Raw genomic sequence first — 20,968 nt, 5'->3', positions numbered from 1 at the left:
GAAACTGTCCCGAAAATTTGAATAAAACCGGGGGAGTTGCTTCAGAGTCCATAAGATGCATATTAAAGTTCATTCTTATTTATATACATATATAGATTAGTTTATACCAAGACATATGGGAATAGATAGGAATGAAAAAGCGGATGAATTAACTAAAAAGGACACATCCCTTAACGCTTGCTCCGCAGACGTCCCAATTATATTGCGCGAGATTAAGAGAAGGCGAGAGGTGCACATGATTGACCAAGCAGGAAAGGTGTATACCCAAGCGCAGGTTCAATGGCGGGGCTGTAAAGTGTCGAAGATTATGTGTAGGTCTTACAATCTTAGACTAAGAAAGTTGTTTCTATCATTAAGAAGAGAGGACTGTAGACTCATGACGAATATTCTGACTGAACACTGAATTTTGGTGTCATATGCCTTTAAATTAGGTTTGATTGGTGATAGCACATGTATCAAATGCGGTTTGGAGGAGAAAACGATCGAGCACGTTTTGTGCTCGTGCCCTGCGCTTGCCAGACTAAGGCTCCAGCTATTAGAAGTGATGCAGTTGTCAGATCTAGAAGCAGCAAGTGGCATAAGTCCTAGAAAGCTTCTAGTATTTGCCATGAGGACAAACTTTTTTATAACATAGGTCCTGGTTTTTGATAGGGTTTTCAGTTTGGTCGTTAAATAAACTTCGGGTAACACTACGGACTCCATCAGTATATTTGAGGTTCTCATGGACCGGCCAGTTAAACCTACCTACTGCTCATAAATTAAATAAACTAACCTCATTATGTAGTATATTATAAACAATTAGTTCATCACCATAAGGTTCAAAAATTATAATAAACATACACTCATGAGCAGCACTCGAGTTAACTTATCCAATAAAATTTTTATCTTTATTGCACAACCAATTCGTTGTTTGATTCATTAATTCTCTGCTTTATCTGCAAAAAATTTTTCTCAAGTATATTTTGATTTTTTTTATATCTCCTGCTCAATACATATCACGCATTTACTAAATACGAAACACTAGAATTTGCCGGCGTAAGGGCGCACAATACACAGAAAATTCCATCATACAAAAGAAATTGTTGGCTCATTAGTTTTAATTATTATGACTGACAAAATGCGATTTACGCGAGATATTTAGTAAATCCATTAAAGACGAAGACAAATAATGCTTACACTGTTAAAATCATCGCCCCCAAAAGAAAAGCAAAACAAAAACTCAAGCCTCCAAAAACCGAAAAAACAAGAGCAAACTCAAAAAGGGATACAGCACAACCAAAAAGGATAACAACAAAACCCAAACAAGAAAAGCAAACAAATGACAAAGCATATGCTAGACAATTCATAATAACTTACCAAGAACAATGCCCGTAGCGACCAAGATAAGTGTGAACCAGCAATAGCAATAACTGGAACCCTGGTGCTTCATCATTTGCTCTCAATGGGTTGGCTGGCATCCACACCACCCACACCCCGCGTGATGTCCGCACAAAACACAAAACACGCTTGCGGATTTGTGAATGAGTACTGCGACGAAGGAATGATAGTACGAATGAATGAAGGAACAAACAAACGGCCGTTTATGACCGGTTGTATATTGTCACACAAAAATGTCACTGTGACTAACTACTGTATGAGTATCTAAGTAGTAGTAGTACAGAAAATTGGGTTTTTTGTTTGTGAACCCAACGACCAACTGATGCACACAATGACAATGAGTCCTTTGAGAGTGATTTGTTGCTATTCCAATAATGCTTACTCTTAAAGTAGAAAACACAAAAGAAAATGATAGCAAAAGTTTTTGCTATATTCTTGCTTATTGTACACTACGCCAGCTGTAGGTTTTACTGCTGCCGCTGCTTTCCTTCTACATCATTCCCTGTATCCCTTTTCGACTACATTTCTTGACGCATTTGAGTCTTTTGCTGCCCAAGTTTGCTGTATTCAAATGCAAATTTAAATTCACTTGTGTTATTAATGATGATGATGATGTAGACGATAATTATGATTATTACAATTTGAATGTTGATGTTGTTGAGGACATTGTCTTGGGCAGCCGCCTGTACAAGACATTCAATCTCAGTGGAAAATAATAGCGGTAACCAGCAGCAAGCTGGAACAATTTATTTTGTATTTAATTTGGTTCACGGCGTGTTGCATAGCATAACCTTTAGTTGCTTGTTGTATTTGTAAGTTATTGGCTGGTGTAGGTCCTGCTGCTGGGTTTGGTATTAGTGTTGGTGTTGGTCATGTGTAACTAAATTAGCTTCCTGCTGCTGGCGTAATGATTGAGTTTTCATGCAATTTATTACTCATTTGCTTTAACTTGGCTCATGCCAGGCTCACTACTACCAGCAAAGCCTTTGTCGTCCACTCACCGACATTTACAGCTACTTCAATTATTTCAATTCCAGCAATATGAATTATTCGTTTTGTTGTTGTATTTTTTGTTTTGCTCAGCGGTAGTGTCTGTTCCATTTAATACATTTGAATGCCTTTGCTATCGTTGTGCTTTTTTTTAATCCTCTTGCTGCCCTTATTCCCAATAACTGTGGGTGGGCGGTTGATAGAAAAATGTATGCTTCCGGCTTGTCCACTGCTATATGGAGATGATATATAAATTTAATTTACCACCGTTGAGACCACACTTGATGTCTGGCACCAGCTACTCAGCGCACCACATCTTTGATTTGCACTATATTTTCGTTTGATATTTCTCTAGCCTCTTCCTCTTCTTATTTCGCTTTTTTATTATTTCACTACACTTAAACGTCCTTCCATCTAATCACATTTATTTTCTTTAGTTTTTTTTTCTTAATTTGTTGTAGCACTTCATCCTTTCAATGAATAAATGGTATTGATCCCTTCGGTATCGCAAATTGTTAGCGGTATTCGCTCACTAGGGTGTGGTCTACTATATGTTTGGAGTACATTATCCTTGTTATTTTACAAAACAACATCAACCTGAAAATAGATTTTCGATTAAAAAATTGTATTGTGCGTACAAACTTTTACATAAAAATTTCGCAAACTTTTTGTGCTTAAGGTGTTATTTATGTAAATGACAAAAAAAGCGCACCCTAGACAGCAGCGAACACGAAAATAGGAATGGTATTATTATCAAATTCCGTCAATTATTCTCTATTTGTTTTTCTTAACTTCGAAAAATAAAACTTCTATAAATATTTTAACTGAAACTATGCAAACCAATCTCAGTAAGTTTTTTCAAGAAATGCAAAGATCGGAGAATACTTTACAAAAGTTTAGTAATTTTTGTTTAGAATTTTTTTTTAGGTTTTTTTAGTATGCAGATTTGTACCCAAAATATTTTAGTCATTCCAAGTGCAAGTTAGAAATCTCTCAAAATTCATATTTTGTTTTCTGAAATTTTTTTTCTCCGTAGGACGCTTCCGATTTTCTTCTATATAAAAAACTGGCAGACTCGGTAGAAGTTATTCTGCCCAAACTTTTGTATATCTGCATAGATTTTAAGAAGTTTTTACCCTTATTCTCCCTCCGCATCTGTGCCTTCTTTTGTTTTTATTCACTCCTCTCTCTACCTTTCTCTTTCTCTGTGCCCCCCTCTCCCTCTCTGTCCTTTCCCTCACTTCTTTTCTGCTCCATCTATCTCTATCTTCCTCTAACTCTATCTTTTTCCCAGTCTCTTGCTCCTTCACTCTTTTCTCTTCTCTCTAGTTCTTCTTATTTTTCCCCATCCCTTTGTTCTAGTCCCAGCTACAGGCGAAGCCCCAGTCCCAGTTAAAGTCGAAAACACAGTCCCAGTCCCAGTCCCAGTCAGCGCGTGGTCCATTTCCTGGAAAACACTAACGTTGATGCTAATCTAGGCAAAGCGCTACCTATGTATATACCGAATTTCTGATTATGGAACCATACAAAATTTGTTCGTCTAGCTCTGTCTCTGGTCTACTTCCCGAAAAAAAAGTGATCGTATATTCTAATCTAGGCAAAGCCTATATACCAAGCCTTTATGCTAAACTTGAGGCAAATAGAACTGGGTACAGAATATGTTCGATTAGATCGGTATCTGGTCCATTTTCGGGGAAAAAAATTCACAGGAGCACTTTACGAGTTGCTGTGAAGTTATCCTGTACATCAGAATAAAACCAGGCTTAGTGATTTCGAAGTCCATAAGCTGCATACAAACATACATCTTTCTTTATGCATACATATATATATATTATGAAATAAATAAAAAAATCTTTCATTATCGGATTGCTTCCCGTTTCTATTAATTTTTATCGCAAAACTAGTCTTGACAACAACGGATGCTTAAGGCTTGGTTTCCTCGAAAGCGGTGCCGCTATATAACGGCCGCTACATAGCGGTAGAGTTCTGTGTCAAAAAAATTGCAATGTAAAAGTAATTATGTGGAAACTAAGAAGACGGTGAAGTTCACCGTAACGTAATATAGCGGCCGGGCAGAAAGCAACCCTGTCGTCATGACGGTAGAAACTCGTTCATCACCGTTTTTTCGCACCGCTATTGTCAAAGCGGTGAATATTTTGTCAAATATTTCAAATTATTTATAAAATAAACAACATTTATGAATTGAATTTTTTTTCTTGTGAGTTTATTAAAAGAAAAATTATAAAAAAAAAACTAAAAAAAAAACATGCAAAAATGTAAAATTAACTTTTGCAACTCATCTGCCGCAACAGTTCGTAGTTTTCAACAAAGCGTTGCCGCTAGAAACAGTGAGTATACCGGTCACTCTTCAGCGGTCGTAACATAGTGGTGCCGCTTTTGGAGGAAAGCAAGCATTTACTATGGGCTTCCATATGTTATTTGATTTTGGCTGTTTGCCACGCGCCTTTAATATACCCCTTAAAATTATATTAAAAATGTCCATCGCACTTAGCTAAGCTTTCAAACGCAAAAAACCGTTTTAAAGTCGGAGCATGCTGTGTGAAGTGATGAAGTTTCAACGGTATTTAGCGACTTTATTTTATAAGATATAGATATAGAGGAGATTTGAATTTGTTGCAATTTGTTGGACTGAAGTCGTTTAAGCTACAAGACTGCATGCAAAAAAAAAAAAAAAAAAAAAAAAAAAAAAAAAAAAAAAAAAAAAATAAAAAAGTATTTAAAGTATTGACGATAAAATAAGAAGGAATAAACTCTTGAAATATTATCGAAATCGTCACCTCTATTTACCACGTATTAGAGCGGATCAAGTTTATAAATAATACGTCCGATTTCGAGTCCCCGACTTTTACAAAATAGATATTTTGCCATATGAATGTAGGGCTTCTAATAGAATTATAGGAAAAGTATCATGTTGGGCTTACTTTAAAGGTATTTTACGCACATTTCAGAATCTGTATTATTATCTATAGTGTTTTTGAATTTTAGTAGAGATATCAGGCTTAAATTATGAGAAATTAGCCTAAAATGAGCTTTTAACTACTATTTTATCATTTTTAACAAATTTCTTATGGAATTTGTTTTTTTCTTTACAGCTTTGTGTATTTATATATAAAATGGATGAAACAAATCCGTCTACATCATCTGAATCCACTTTATCACATATACTTGAACACGATATTATTGCATTTGGTTTATCAAATGAATTAAATAATTTGAATTTACCGTCTAGTCGTGACATTTTGATATTTTAATTTTTTTAAGTGATCATGCTAAAATTCAAAGTAAAATGTTTTCGCATAAAAATTTAACTCCTCATGTAATTGATAAATTGGTTGAAATTTGGAATACATTGAATATTCAACTAATTGATAGACGTAGTATTCTAAGAAAACTAAAAGTTTTAATTGAAAAATATCACGAAAGCATTAAACACAGAAAAAAAGTTCAGGAATTTACAACATTTGTACAATCAACAAATGAATTATTTTACATTGGAAAATGTTAATGCAAGTTAAAAACAATAGAATGCTCATCTAGCTTAATACTAAACCATTTAAAAGAATTTATGATGGACCAACATAATGATAGAAAATTCACAATACCTGAACATATGGATAACATTGTAGAAGAAACACCTACAACAATACCAATAATGCCAACAGTTAGTGATGATCCAACATACACTTGGAACAGATATGGAAACAGGTGAAGCACAAATTGCAAATGAAGCAGTTGCAGAAATATCTGTTACAATGAAACGAGGACATTATACTCAATGATGCCATGCTATAAATTTTGCTATGATGTGTGACAGATTCGGTGTTTCAGATAGAGTTGCTTCATGTTTAGCAACAGCCCTTTTCGAAGATATACATTTTCGAGATGTTCGTGGTGAACTTGTCATAATGGATAAATCTAAAGTTGCAAGAGAAAAAATTAAAGCCAGAGATGAATATAAAATATAATATAAATTTTAATGCATCAGATTATACTGATATGATTAATCTGAATGACGATAATTTACTATCTGAATCGGTATTCACAAGAAATATTCCATACGATCACTTGGTACAATTCTTAGATTATGATGAGCCAACACCAGAAGATCCTAATATTTCAATCCATATACACGGAACAGAAAGATATGTACAGTTGTTAACATCTGTTTCCAAATGTGTTATAGAAAAAAAAAGCGTGAAGGTGTTATGGCTGTTACAGCAGAAAGTCGTGAAAAACAACCACGAATGGGGAGCAAAAGAGATTTTAAAAAATAATAAGATAACATTACTTTCATTTTGAAAAATACGTTAAAATGGTAAATTCTAAGTAAAAAAATAATTTTTTAAATAAATTACATTAAAATTATAAACATAGTGTTTTTTTGCTTATTACTTCAAAATATAGGTTTTTTTTTGAAAATTTGTTTGTACTAAAACGAATTCGAAAAAAGAAAAACTGTCTGAATGAAAGTTGTTGGCAAAAAAAAGTGTTCATAAGAAATTTGTTAAAAATGATAATATATAATAGTTAAAAGTTCATTTTAGGCTAATTTCTCATAATTTAAGCCTGATATCTCTACTAAAATTCAAAAACACTATAGATATTAATACAGATCCTGAAATGTACGTAACATACCTCTAAAGTAAGCCCAATGTGATATATTTGCTATAAGTCTATCAGAAGCTATGAAGATTTCTTGGCCAAACCCTACATTCATATGGCAAACTATTTTTTTCCAAAAGTCGGGGACTCGAAATCGGATTTAGAGCTATGGTGTCTTCAACAATTTTTCTTAGAATCATCTGTAGATTATGTTTTTGCTATACTCCTGATGAATCCATCCATACAATTTGACTCGCTCTAATGCGTATGTATGTGTGTATGTATATTACTTTTTTGATGTAACTATCCATTGCACAGCATTTATTCAATCATCATTTATTGTTTGGTTTTATTAAGCATCGCTTTGCGCTCTGTAAATAAAAATTTATTCAAAGCGAGCTTAAGTTTTGACGAATTATCGCATTTACTTATTTATTATTATATGAAGCGCTTCTTATTTATGCATTCCATTTAAATGTTGATTGACATAAATAAATTGATTTAATATATATTCATGATTGTTCTCCCTGTACTTGATAAAGAGTCCTTAATAAATCTCTTTGCTCTTTAAACCTTATGATACGATAAGCCCCATTAGGGAACAGCGCTATCCTTATTATTGTTTAAACGTTAAGCTGTTATAATGAACGTATTTATATTTGTGTGTATGAATGTGTTTTTGTGCTCTTATAAGAGCCACATTATGTTTGAATTGAATTTATTTTGTAATTTGAGTACTTCAAAATAAATTAGCTTTTTTTGATTTTCTAATAAGTAGGATTTTCTAATAAGTAGGATTGGAGGGTGGGGCCGTGTGTAGAAGTCCACGAAAGTGGGGAAAGCTTCTGACCGCCATTCACCTGGGAATGGCCAGAGCGATTCTTTTGCATGCGGTTCAAGCAGCTCACTACTGCCGGTCGCTTGCGGCCAAGTATCCTCTGGGTAGCCGCTAAACACCCGTTTAGCGGTGAGCTAATGTGAGAAGGCGACAACCTGGCTAGGCCACTCTGACATAATCGGTTTAAGGGCTAGCCGGGGGAGATTTCATCGGCAGCGTCTGTACACCTCTAGGTGCGGCTGCAAGCGGGCGTCTGTCTTGGAGCAAGCGGCTCGCTATATAAACGTGCCAAGTAATATTTTCACCCCCGCTGAGCGGGTTGTGCGCTGGGCTTGGGACCCGCCACGTAAAACCATACTCCAATGAAATATAACAACAAGCCTCGGATAAATACACTCTCTATTGATGACGACCATGGCAAACGTTTGAAGGACAATGAATTGAGGGCATGCACCTGGAACGTCCGCTCCCTGAATGGGATTGGTGCAGATGCCCGGCTGGTTGATGTCCTCGTCAAAGCAAAATCTGACATCACCGCCATCCAAGAAATGCGTTGGACGAAGCAAGGAAGAAAGAAGATCAAAAATTGTGACATATATTGGAGTGGCCATGCGAATAAGCGCAGTTTCGGCGTCGGGTTCGTGGTGGGAGAGAGACTTTGTCGCCAAGTGCTGGCGTTCACGCCTGTGGACGAGCGTCTCGCCACTATTCGATTAAAAGCAAAATTTTTTAATATATCATTCATCTGCGCCCATGCGCCGACAGAGGAGAAAGACGATGAGGTGAAAGACACTTTTTATGAACAATTAGAACGCACATACGAGCGCTGCCCCCGTCATGATATAAAAGTCGTGCTTGGCGACTTTAACGCCAGGGTGGGCAAAGAAGGTGTTTTTGGCCCTACAGTCGGAAAGTTCAGCCTACACAATGAAACTTCTCCTAACGGACTGAGGCTGATTGACTTTGCCGGTGCTCGAAACATGGTCATATCAAGCACAAGGTTCATGCATAAAAAGATACATCAAGCTACATGGCTGTCTCCTGATCGAAATACTCGCAATCAGATCGATCACGTTGTGATAGACGGACGGCATGCCTCCAGTGTTTTAGATGTGCGCACGATCCGAGGACCTAACATCGATTTGGACCATTATCTCGTTGCAGCCAAAATACGCACCCGCCTCAACGCGGCTAAAAACAAGGAACAAAAAACACAAGGAAAGCTAGACGTCGAAAAGCTTCAATCACAACAGACTGCCAATGATTTCGCAACTCGACTCTCACACCTGCTCTCTGAGAGCACAACTCATCCTGAAGGAATACAGGAGCAGTGGGAGCATATCTCCAAAGCACTTCATACTGCCGCCGAGGAAAAAATTGGTTACCGGCGGCCACGAAAAAACAACTGGTATGATGAAGAATGCCGCGTTGCAACCGAAAGAAAAGACGCTGCCTACAGGGCTACGTTAAAAGCGAGCGCGACAAGAGGAGTGTGTGAACGCTATCGTGAGTTGAAAAGGGAAGCGAGACGCCTTTTCAGGAAGAAAAAAGCAGAAGCAGAAAGGCGTGAGTGCGAGGAGCTTGAGCTGCTAGCCACCAGGAATAATGCCCGAAAATTCTACCAAAAAATACGGCGACAGACGGAAGGTTTTAAGACCGGAGCAAACTCCTGTAGGAATGAAAACGGCGACCTTGTAACTGATGTCCAGAGAGTGCTTAGATTATGGAGGGAACACTTCTCTGCTCTCCTAAATGGAGGCAGCAATTCACCGCGCAGAGATGAAGAACCCGATCCCGCAATCGATGATGATGGAATATATGTCCCCCCGCCCGATTATGACGAAGTTAGAATAGCAATAACCAGATTGAAAAACAACAAGGCCGTGGGCGCTGATGGATTGCCTGCGGAGCTATTCAAGTTCGGCGGCGAGGAGTTGGTAAGGCGCATGCAGCAGCTTCTTAGCAAAATATGGGCGGACGAAAGCATGCCCGACGGTTGGAATCTAAGTGTTCTTTGCCCAGTCCACAAGAAGGGGGATACTGCAAAATGCACCAACTATCGTGGAATCAGCCTTCTTAATATCGCATATAAGGTCCTTTCAAGTGTATTGTGCGAAAGATTGAAGCCCACCGTGAGCCGGCTGATTGGACCTTATCAGTGCGGCTTCAGACCTGGTAAATCTACCATCGACCAGATTTTCACAATGCGCCAAATCTTGGAAAAAACCCGTGAAAAGAGAATCGACACACATCACCTCTTCGTCGACTTTAAAGCCGCCTTCGACAGCACGAAAAGGAGCTGCCTATATGCCGCTATGTCTGAATTTGGTTTCCCCGCAAAACTTATACGGCTGTGCAAAATGACGTTGAGCAACACCATCAGCTCAGTCAGAATTGGGAAGGACCTCTCCGAGCCGTTCGAAACTAAACGAGGTTTCAGACAGGGTGACCCCCTATCGTGCGATTTCTTTAATTTGATGCTGGAGAAAATTATACTAGCTGCAGAACTTAACCGCACTGGAACAATATACTATAAAAGCGTGCAATTACTGGCATATGCTGATGACATTGATATCATCGGCCTAAACACCCGCGCTGTTAGTTCTGCTTACTCCAAGCTGGAAAAAGAAGCGGTAAAGATGGGTTTGATGGTGAATGAGGACAAAACGAAGTACCTGCTGTCATCGAGCAAAGAGTCAGCGCATATGCGCCTTGGCAACCACGCTACTGTTGGCAGCCATAATTTCGAAATAGTAAAAGACTTCGTTTATTTGGGAACCAGCATCAACATTAGCAACAACATCAGCACTGAAATACAGCGAAGAATCAATCTTGCCAATAAATGCTACTTTGGACTAGGTAGGCAATTGAAAAGTAAAGTCCTCTCTCGGCGAACGAAAATCATACTCTACAAGTCACTTATCGTACCCGTCCTGCTATATGGGGCAGAAGCATGGACCATGACAACAGCAGATGAAGCGGCTTTGGGAGTGTTCGAGAGAAAAGTTCTTCGAAAGATTTATGGACCTCTACGCGTTGGCGATGGCGAGTACCGAAGAAGATTTAATGATGAGCTGTACGAGCTATACGCAGACATCAACATAGTCCAGCGAATTAAAACGCAGCGGCTGCGCTGGCTAGGCCATGTTATGCGAATGAAAGATGATGCTCCGGCCAAGAAAGTGTTTCTATCGGAACCCGCCTATGGAAGCAGAGGTAGAGGGCGGCCCCCACTCCGTTGGAAGGACCAGGTGGAAAACGATTTAAACTCCCTTGGTGTGACCAATTGGCGCCGGTTGGCGGAGCGAAGGAGCGACTGGCGCGCCTTGTTGGACGGCCATAACCGTTTAGACGGTTAAGTGCCAATTAAGTAAGTAAGTAAGTAATAAGTAGGATTTTGCAAGTGATGAGATGTTCTGCCGGATATCAGAAAAAGTTAATGATTATAATAAGATGCGAACATTTGATAGGATCTATCTAAATATAGATGGGAATATACATATACAGATTAATTATGTGTGTACTGTGTACGTATCATACGTAACGTATGTATGCATCGAGTTACAAACTTAAAACAACGAATGGAAACTTTCCAAGAATGACATAGGCTAGATTTATTTCGAAAGACGTATATAGCGAGAGGAGTGACATCGTCTATTCCAATTAAGCTGTACAAACTGCACATCTCCTAAGTATTTATGTCAGAAACCAGAAAACTTGTAGAAATCCATAACTAGCTATCAACATGCATACCTTTAAGGTAAATCTACGTAAAACGGCGCTTCATAGCCTAGTGTTCGAAATTATAGTTGTCTTGTGACCTTTTTAGAAATCATACGAGCTTTCAACAATATAAGCCCAGGCACCGTTAACAACGCGTTGTAAGTAGGTCTGTGGTGGGGCCGATTGATCAACAACTAAAGGAAAGAAAAATACTTTAATCGTTGGAGAAGTTTGACATAACACGCTATGTCGCAAGAGGCACACCTGACTGCTTCTATGGAACCTAGCGGTGAACTAGTTGTTAAGAAATACAACTAGAGGGCAACGAGTGGGTTGAGTTTGTCGATGGCCTACATGTTGCTTGCACAGGCAAATTCCCTCAAACTTTGTGTGACGTGAAGTTCGCATATGGGCCTCCCGATGCGTATACAGAGCCAGTTCGGATTAGGTGGAGGTTATTTACTACAATAAACGGTACAAGATAACAAGGTATGAAACCGATAAAATTTATGTTCCGGTTTCGGTTCTTTCTTCGTTCTTTAAAAGTTATTTATTACATAAATTGAAACAGTTTTAAACAGCTACGGTTATGGTCGCGATTTCACATTTAGTCATTGCAAAACGCCACAATTTGACCTCCCATTACTAACTTGCGTGCATCAAATGCAATTACCCCGCTTTATCTCTCTTTTGGGTATTCTTTGTAAAGTACAAGCGCTTGCAATTGAATTTCATTGCTGCGAGAAAATTCTATGTGTAAACAGCTTTTATGAGTTAAATAAATATTAATTTTGAATAATGACCATCACTTGTATAAAAGGATAACAACGAAAGTGCGCTAAAGACGTAAATTTTGAATCTCATTTAAAATTTGAAAACATATTTTCTAAAATTGGTATAACTCTCGCCTTTTTGGTTAATTTTTTGCGTGTGTTCATTTGTTGGTTTGTTGCACCAGCGGGTTAGCTGTGGTTTTCAAAATCCGTTTCACAGGTTCAAATATTTCATCAGAGTTAGTGCTTGTTTCTTGGTATATTATTTTTCTATATACAGTAGATTAGTTCAAATTTATTGTTTTTTTTTTTTTGAAAATTCGCAAACGTTACCCCACAATATTGTTCCTTATGAAAAAAGAAGAGACATGTGTTTTTTCAGTTTGTAAAAGAAGTGATTTTAGAGGTCACGCTCGTCGTTTTTATAAACAGATCAATTATAAATATTCTCGCCGAAATTTGTTCCCGCGGATTTTTTTATTCCCGCGGAAAAATTCCTCCAATTCTTTTCTCCTAGGGAGAAGAATAATTGGGGAATAGGAATTTCGAATTTTCGAAGTCAGCTGTTTTGTCAATTGAAATTTCGTTGCGCATTTCTTATTTTGTTTAAAAAATTGTAAAGTTTAATTATTGTTGCCAATTTGTTTGAAATTAAGAAATAAGGTATAAACAATGCACATTATTGCATTTCATGTGGTATTCACTGAAATGAGTAATGAATTGGTGCCACAGCAACATCAACAGAGGAGCATAAGAAGAAGACCGGCGGGATAACACAAATCCGCCGGAGTTGCCTGCATTCATTCTGCAAAGCAATTTTCTGGCGGCCAAGTCGAGTTAAGTTCGCCTTTCGCCATATGCCAAAATCTATTTAAGCCTTCTTAAAAAATCCTAGCTCAATGTCTGGATGGCTGCATGAAATATGCGAAGAGCTCTTCCGTTGCTTATGATATATTTTTCGACTTAAAATAAAGAATATTGTGGTTGTTGTTGTTGTTGTTGTTGTATTAACAGTGAGTATATTGTGGTAGAATGTAAATACATATTTTAGCACAAATATGTACAAATAAGTGTTCTTTCTTAAAATAACCAATTTCCTTTAACTATTTTGATGCATTCCCTTTAATTTAACTAGTGAAAAAACTCCTATGAAATGGCAGAGAAATCTCCCACATTCATAATACCTACTTTTTTCCCATAACCGGTTTCAGCTTTTTCGAACATTGTTCAGAATAGGGGAAAGGGAAAAGTGAAAAAACTCACAAGGAATTTTTATTTAGAATACGAGGAATGGGAGAAGGGAAAAAACTCGCACGGGATTTTGGTTTAGAATTGAGCTGAAAATAAAATCGCGATACTCTCAATATTCGTGTTTTCTTTAAATGTAAAGTTAAACAAATTTCTTTGTATGTTAAAATTTGTGTTTGATTGGGAAATATTCCTATTAGTTTACAGTTCCTTGCAAATCCTACTTATAATATTGTCACGGATATTAGCATCACTAAGCTATACCATCACTAAGGCGATGCTAAGGCCATGCCAAGCAGTATTTACGTCATAATCAAATAATGTATACACATATTTAAGGCAGCCGAAAGAGATGTCACACACAGATGCATTTACCTTTACGCCTATGTGTACTCGAGAGACTGTAAACTACAAACATTCACATCAATAATTCAATCATTATGTACCTACATAAACGAATAAGTAATTGCGTCTACACATATGTACGTATACGAGCAGCGGAGCGGCAATGCATAAACACATGCATATATCTTATCTGAGTTGTCACAAGAGAGGGCAATAATTTGTGCACGTAGTTGTGGCTCGCGATTTTGTAGCCGAAACTAACTAGTAAGTTCTGGAAATAGAAGAGCCTAGATGTATGCAGCGTAAACTATAAAAGTGGCGCAAGCGAATAAGAAGTAATTCAGTTTGAGTTGAGCTATCAATCAGTTTGATTAAGCACGCGATCTGGCGGCCAATAGTAGAGTTTCATTTGAGTTATCAATCAGTTTGGTTATTAAGCCTGCGAGTAGCAAAGTATAAGTGTTATTGTGAAGTACTTTAATAAAGGCCATTTTTCCATTATTCAATATTGGAGTTATTTATTCAACAGTTTAGTGATTCGAACTTAGAAGAGGATTGCAAATAAGAGGATTTGCAGCAAATTCGTTACAATTGGTGTCAGAAGAGGAATTGTTGAATAAATTCCAGAGGACAACAAGGACATGGCAAAGTTTAGTGAATTGAAGATCCAGCAACTAAAGATGGAGTTGGAGAGCCGTGGATTGAATACAAGCGGCGTTAAACTTGAACTTCAGGCACGGCTACGAGAGGTAATGGAATCGGAAGGAATTGATGTGGAAGAGATGATGGCGAGGAAGTAACAAAAATTGAATAGAAAAACGAAACATCGCAGACAGTTACGAGCAGAGACTTAAACATGATTTTGGCTGCAATATCTGCTCAAACATCGACAATGTCATCACAGATGGAATCCCAAGAGACACGAATAACATCGAAGATTGAAGCACAAGAAACGCATATGTCAGAAATGTCGACACATATAACATCCAAGATTGAAGCACAGGAAACGCGTATGTCAGAAATGTCGACACAGATAACATCCAAGATGGAAACACAGCTCGAAAAACAGAAGACATATATGGCATCCCAACTGGAATCGCAGGAGACACGCATAAAGATGGAAGAACAAGAGGAGCGCTTATCATTGCAGGTGGCACAAATGTCTTCACAGTTAGAAGCACAGGAAGCAAGGGTAACATCAAAGCTGGAAGCGCAGGATGCAAAAATCGCTCAATTTCAGGCAGAAGTCGATGATTTGAAGGGTCGTATGGAGCAGTTACAACTAAATCGTCCAGCAGTTTCAGCGAGTAATAAAAAGGTAAAAACACCATCCTTTTACGGTTCTGTTCCTTTCCAGGTCTTTAAGCTACAGTTTGAGAAGACCGCAGCAGTGAACAACTGGAATGTTGAAGATAAAGTTGCCGCACTCTTCGTGGCATTGAAAGGACCAGCTGCCGAAATCTTACAGACTATTCCAGAGTACGAACGGAACAGTTATGACGCATCGATGGCTGCTGTAGAACGGCGATTCGGAAGCGAACACAGGAAACAGATATTTCAAATGGAATTGCAAAACCGCTACCAAAAAGCTAACGAAACTTTGCAGGAGTTTGCTTCGGACATTGAAAGATTGGCTCATCTTGCAAATGCGGATGCACCCGTGGAATACACGGAAAGAGTGAAGATTCAGAGCTTTATAAATGGCATACGGGACGTCGAAACGAAGCGAGCCACATACGCGAACCCAAAGCAAAAATTTTCTGAAACGGTATCCCATGCATTGACCCAGGAAACGGCGTCATTATTGAGTAAACTAGCATGCAAAGCTCATCGTGTGGAAGTAGAAAGGCCAGAGTGGGTAGATACAATTTTGGAAGCTCTGAAGGGATCACAACAGAAAAATGCCGGAGTTATGAAATGTTTCAAGTGCGGTAACCCAGGTTACATTGCACGTCATTGCAGTAGCAATTCCAATAGTTCCAACAATGTGGGTGGTCGTAAACGCAGAGCAGAAGGAGATGAGCAAATCTCCAAGACAAATCAATCGTTAAACTAAAGCGAGTCAGCCGCAAGGGGCGACAGCTGGCTCCCTCAATTGAATGCCCCATAATCTCTATCTCGTAGATTGGAAGAAGATCGAGCAATCTTACTGTTGGAGGACATTTGGATGGAAAGGAACGTTTACTGACTGTAGATACTGGTGCATCTCATTCCATCATTCGAGCGGATTTAGTCAACAAGGAGATAAGACCATTGCATGGAGCAAGATTGCGTACAGCCACTGGAGAAGACAGCACGGTTCTAGGAGAAGTATCATGTGAAGTCGCTATTGCAAACGTCACGGTAGTACACAATTTTATAGTGGCAGAGATTGTTGATGAAATCATAATTGGAGTGGACTTCCTAATCGACCAGGGCATCAAGATCGACATGCAAAGCAAGACGATGCGATATAAGAACATGGATGTACCACTTAATTTCGGCTACGAGAGAGGCTACAGCAGTAAATGAGTGCTGGTGGAAGAGAGTCAGCGAATACCACCAAAATCCGAAGCAATCATCTAGGCAAAGGTTGATGGAGATTGTGGGACAAACAAATTATGGGTTGTCGAAGCAGCAAACAAATCAGCACTGAACATACTTGTAGGAAAAACCCTGGCTATGACAAAACAAGATGGACGTATTCCGGTAAGAGTACTCAATGAGTTCAAGTCACCACTCAAACTGAATAAAGGAGCTATTTTGGGAAGATGCCAAGAGGCTGAAGTAGTTATTAATTGTGAACAGCTCCAGGAACACGTTTCAGCTAGTAATACTGATCTTTCAAATGACATCACGGCATGAACACAGGGGCTAGAGGAAGCATATCAGAGTAAGGCAAAACAACTGCTCCTAAAGTACGCGAACATATTTGACCAGGATGGTTCTAAACCAGGCCGCACCAATGTTGTGAAACATCAAATTGACACTGGAGATGCGAGGTCGATCCGTCAAGCTCCACGTAGTGTTCCACTGGCGAAGCGGGAAGTTGTGAATCAAATCATACAAGAAATGAACGATAGCGTCGTCATCGAACCATCAGATATTCCATGGAGCTCACCGGTAGTACTTGTAAAGAAGAAAGATGGAAAAATGAGGTTTTGCGTGGACTACCGGAAGTTGAATGACGTAACGGAAAAGGATAGCTACCCATTACCAAGAATTGACGATACTCTGGACTCGCTATCTGGTACGAAATGGTTTTCCACACTGGACTTGAAAAGCGGTTACTGGTAAGTGGAGGTGAAGGAGGAAGACAAAGAGAAAACAGCCTTCAGCGTCGGAGATGTTCTTTGGAAATTTACAGTAATGCCCTTTGGACTATGTAATGCACCAGCTACTTTCGAGAGACTCATGGATCAGGTATTGAAAGGACTACATTGGAAAACATGCTTGGTGTACCTGGGCAAGAACTTTGATGAACATCTTAAGAACTTGGAGGAAGTTTTCCAGAGAATAGCTGGCGCTGGTCTGAAGATAAGTCCCAAAAAGTGTGCGCTGTTCAAAAAGGAAGTCAATTATTTGGGTCACAAGGTAACGACAGAGGGCATCTGCACTGCGAACGAAAAAATAGAGGCTGTAAAGGATTGGCCAAGACCACAGAACCTACATGAATTGAGAAGTTTCCTTGGGCTGTGCACATATTACCGCCGATTTGTACCAAATTTTTCCAGCGTAGCCCATAGCCTCCATGAGCTTACAAGAAAAACAAAGCTTTTGAATGGAAGAAGGAGCAAGAAGTGGCTTTCCAAACATTGAAGGAGCGTTTGTGCACTGCCCCAATGTTAGCATATACGATTCCAGGAGCAACATTTATTCTAGATACAGATGCGAGTGGATATGCTATAGGAGGCGTTTTATCACAACTGGTCGATGGACAGGAGAAGGTAGTTGCATATTACAGCCGTTCGATTGGAAAACCAGAGAGGAACTACTGTGTTACGCGGAGAGAGCTGTTGGCATTGGTAGAGTGCATTAAACATTTTCACAAATACCTCTACGGCCAGCGATTCCGTGTCAGGACAGATCACGCAGCATTGAAATGGCTTCTGCAGTTCCGTAATCCGGAAGGATAATTGGCACGGTGGATCGAGCGACTTCAAAGCTATGACTTTTCCATTGAGCATCGAAAAGGTAGTACCCATGGGAATGCCGATGCAATGTCACGAAGGCCAAGTAGTTTGGAATGCAAGCACTGTTCAAAGGCCGAGGATAAAGAAGACATTATAGATGTCCGGCTAATGACTATAACGTGTACGGATGAATGGGACAAGGAACAACTAAGAAAGTGTCAACTAGAAGATGCAGATCTGTCACATGTTATGCAAGGACTCGAACGAAACGAAAGACCAAGCAGAGAGGAGATGTCAGCAAAGAGTCCCATTTCGAAGTCATATTGGGCACAGTGGAACAGTTTAGAATTGATATCCGGTTGCTTGCATCGAGTATGGGAGAGTGTGAATGGTCAGTGCAAGAAGAAACTGATAGTTGTTCCCAGAAAGAGGATTCCTGACGTGCTCATCGAACTGCACAATGGTCCAAGTGGAGGTCATCTTGGAATCACCAAGACACTCGAGAAAATTAAGCAGAGATTCTATTGGGTTGGTTGCCGTCAGTCGGTCACCGAGTGGATTGCCAATTGCGAGGTATGCAACAGAGCGAAAGGGCCCAAAACCCGAAGTCATGGCCAGATGAAGCAGTATATTTCAGGTGCACCATTTGAAAGGATCGCCATGGATGTCGCAGGTCCATTTCCTACTAGCAACCGCGGAAACAAATACGTACTGGTGGTTATGGATTATTTCAGTAAATGGCCAGAGGTATACCCAATCCCAAACCAAGAAGCAGAAACAGTAGCAGAAGTGGTTAAAAACGAATGGGTTGCAAGGTATGGTGTACCAATGGAGTTACATTCTGACCAAGGCAGGAATTTTGAATTAGCTGTGTTCCAAGAAATGTGCAAGAAGTTGGGCATTCGAAAAACACGGACAAGTGCATTGTATCCTCAGTCCGATGGTATAGTGGAACGTTGCAATAGAACATTGGAGGAGCATTTAAGGAAAGTAGTAGACAAGTACCATAAGGACTGGGATACACACATATCATTATTCTTGATGGCCTACCGATCGGCAGTACATGATACAACGGGCCAAACTCCCGCAAAGGTAATTTTTGGCAATGACCTTCGACTGCCAGCTGATTTGAAGTATGGGATAGATGCCGATGCGGAGAGGAATGTCAAGAAATCCACTGATGTCTTAGAAGAAGAGCTGAGAGAGATACACGATCTGGTAAGGCAACGAGCAAAGATTGTGAGTGACAAGATGAAAGCGAGGTACGATAAAGCAATTAATTCGGAAGGGTTTCAGGAAGGAGATTTGGTGCTGCTATGCAACCCACAACGAAAAAAAGGTTTGTCCCCGAAATTGCAGTGTAACTGGGAAGGCCCATACAAAGCTGTAAAACGGATCAACGATGTAGTGTACCGCATACAAACCACTACCAAACCACGAACCAAAATGAAAGTGGTTCATTTGGAGAGATTAGCAGCGTTTAGATCGAGAGATTTGTCTGATCGGGACGATTACAAGAGAGGGCAATAATTTGTGCACGTAGTTGTGGCTCGCGATTTTGTAGCCGAAACTAACTAGTAATTTCTGGAAATAGAAGAGCCTAGATGTATGCAGCGTAAACTATAAAAGTGCGGCAAGCGAGTAAGAAGTAATTCAGTTTGAGTTGAGCTATCAATCAGTTTGATTAAGCACGCGATCTGGCGGCCAATAGTAGAGTTTCATTTGAGTTATCAATCAGTTTGGTTATTAAGACAGCGAGTAGCAAAGTATAAGTGTTATTGTGAAGTACTTTAATAAAGGCCATTTTTCCATTATTCAATATTGGAGTTATTTATTCAACAGTTTAGTGATTCGAACTTAGAAGAGGATTGCAAATAAGAGGATTTGCAGCAAATTCGTTACAATATAATAAGGTTTCCAAATCATGGCATACAAATGTAAAATGATGAACTCATATAGAGAAATTCGATATGCATTATAAACTATTTATTCCTGGAAAGAAATCAAGAATAAATTAATGAACAAATGTCTTCTGGCTTAAGCTCTAATGCTACAATAGCTTCAACGAGCATGAGTAGGTCTTGAGATTTGACTCATGTTAATTTTTTCAATTTGTTCATTTCGTATAATTTGTTGTAAAATTTTTGCTCGAACACTTATGAATTGCTCGATTGGTTTTCTTTTTAATTGACCATATATTATATTCCATTTTGAATTTCAAGGAACTGGTATTGGATTCGAAATCAACAACCTCACAGCTCGGAATACCGAGACTCCAGAGAATCAAAACACAAATGGCCGCCATATTCGAAGCACCATTTTCAATTTTGAGAAACTGATATGGAGTTCACCATAAGTGATATTATGTACCCCTTTATGGTAAATTTGAGTCCAAAACAATAAGCTATGTAGTCAGAATTACAGTTTTAGTTTTACCGGTTTTAATTTTGCAATATGTTTTTAGGCGCAATGCTGTACAGGGGAAAAATAAAATAAAAGAAACGAAACCCTTATCGAAGCCGGAACAGAAACTGGACAGCGTGTTTTCGGTTTGTTATCAGTTTGTAACGAAAACCTGTTGATAAGATATCGAAAATTTCTTAATTTGATATTGTAAAGTTATCGGTATATGTATTAACAAAAACTAATCGAAAAGTTCTGAACTTGTTATCAAATAGGTAAAGAATTTCATCGGACAGTAATCGATTTATATCGTTTAGCTATCGACTATTTATCAAAGAGTTGTCGATATGTGACATAAAAGTTGCGGATTTTTAACAAAGAGTTATCGATTTTTAACCGACAAGTTATAAATTTGCAATCAAAGGGTTATCGAATTTTTTATCGGAAAATAATAGATTTTTTATCGAAAAGTTATAACCGATAACTTGACAATAATAAGATAAAAACTTGCAGGTATCGGTTTTTACTGATAAGAA

At 38.8% G+C, this 20,968-nt stretch overlaps 1 protein-coding gene across 13 annotated transcripts in view; it reads right to left on the bottom strand.

Annotated features, from left to right (window-relative positions):
* The window catches only part of Neto (Neuropilin and tolloid-like), a 218,338-nt gene that overhangs the window by 107,367 nt on the left and 90,003 nt on the right, over window positions 1-20,968 (bottom strand). For all 13 annotated transcript variants that reach the window (XM_067784961.1, XM_067784949.1, XM_067784955.1 and 10 more), the window contains one exon: window positions 1,357-2,964. In XM_067784961.1, the coding sequence (XP_067641062.1) occupies window positions 1,357-1,432 (76 nt within the window). In that variant the 5' untranslated portion in view covers window positions 1,433-2,964. The remainder of the gene's footprint in view (window positions 1-1,356; window positions 2,965-20,968) is intronic.

The sequence above is a fragment of the Eurosta solidaginis genome, chromosome 4 (assembly GCF_040869045.1).
Source record: "Eurosta solidaginis isolate ZX-2024a chromosome 4, ASM4086904v1, whole genome shotgun sequence".
In the NCBI taxonomy this organism is placed as follows: Eukaryota; Metazoa; Arthropoda; class Insecta; order Diptera; family Tephritidae; genus Eurosta; species Eurosta solidaginis.
The sequence above is the reverse complement of the archived record's forward strand: the minus strand, read 5'-3'. Positions and strand labels throughout refer to the sequence as shown.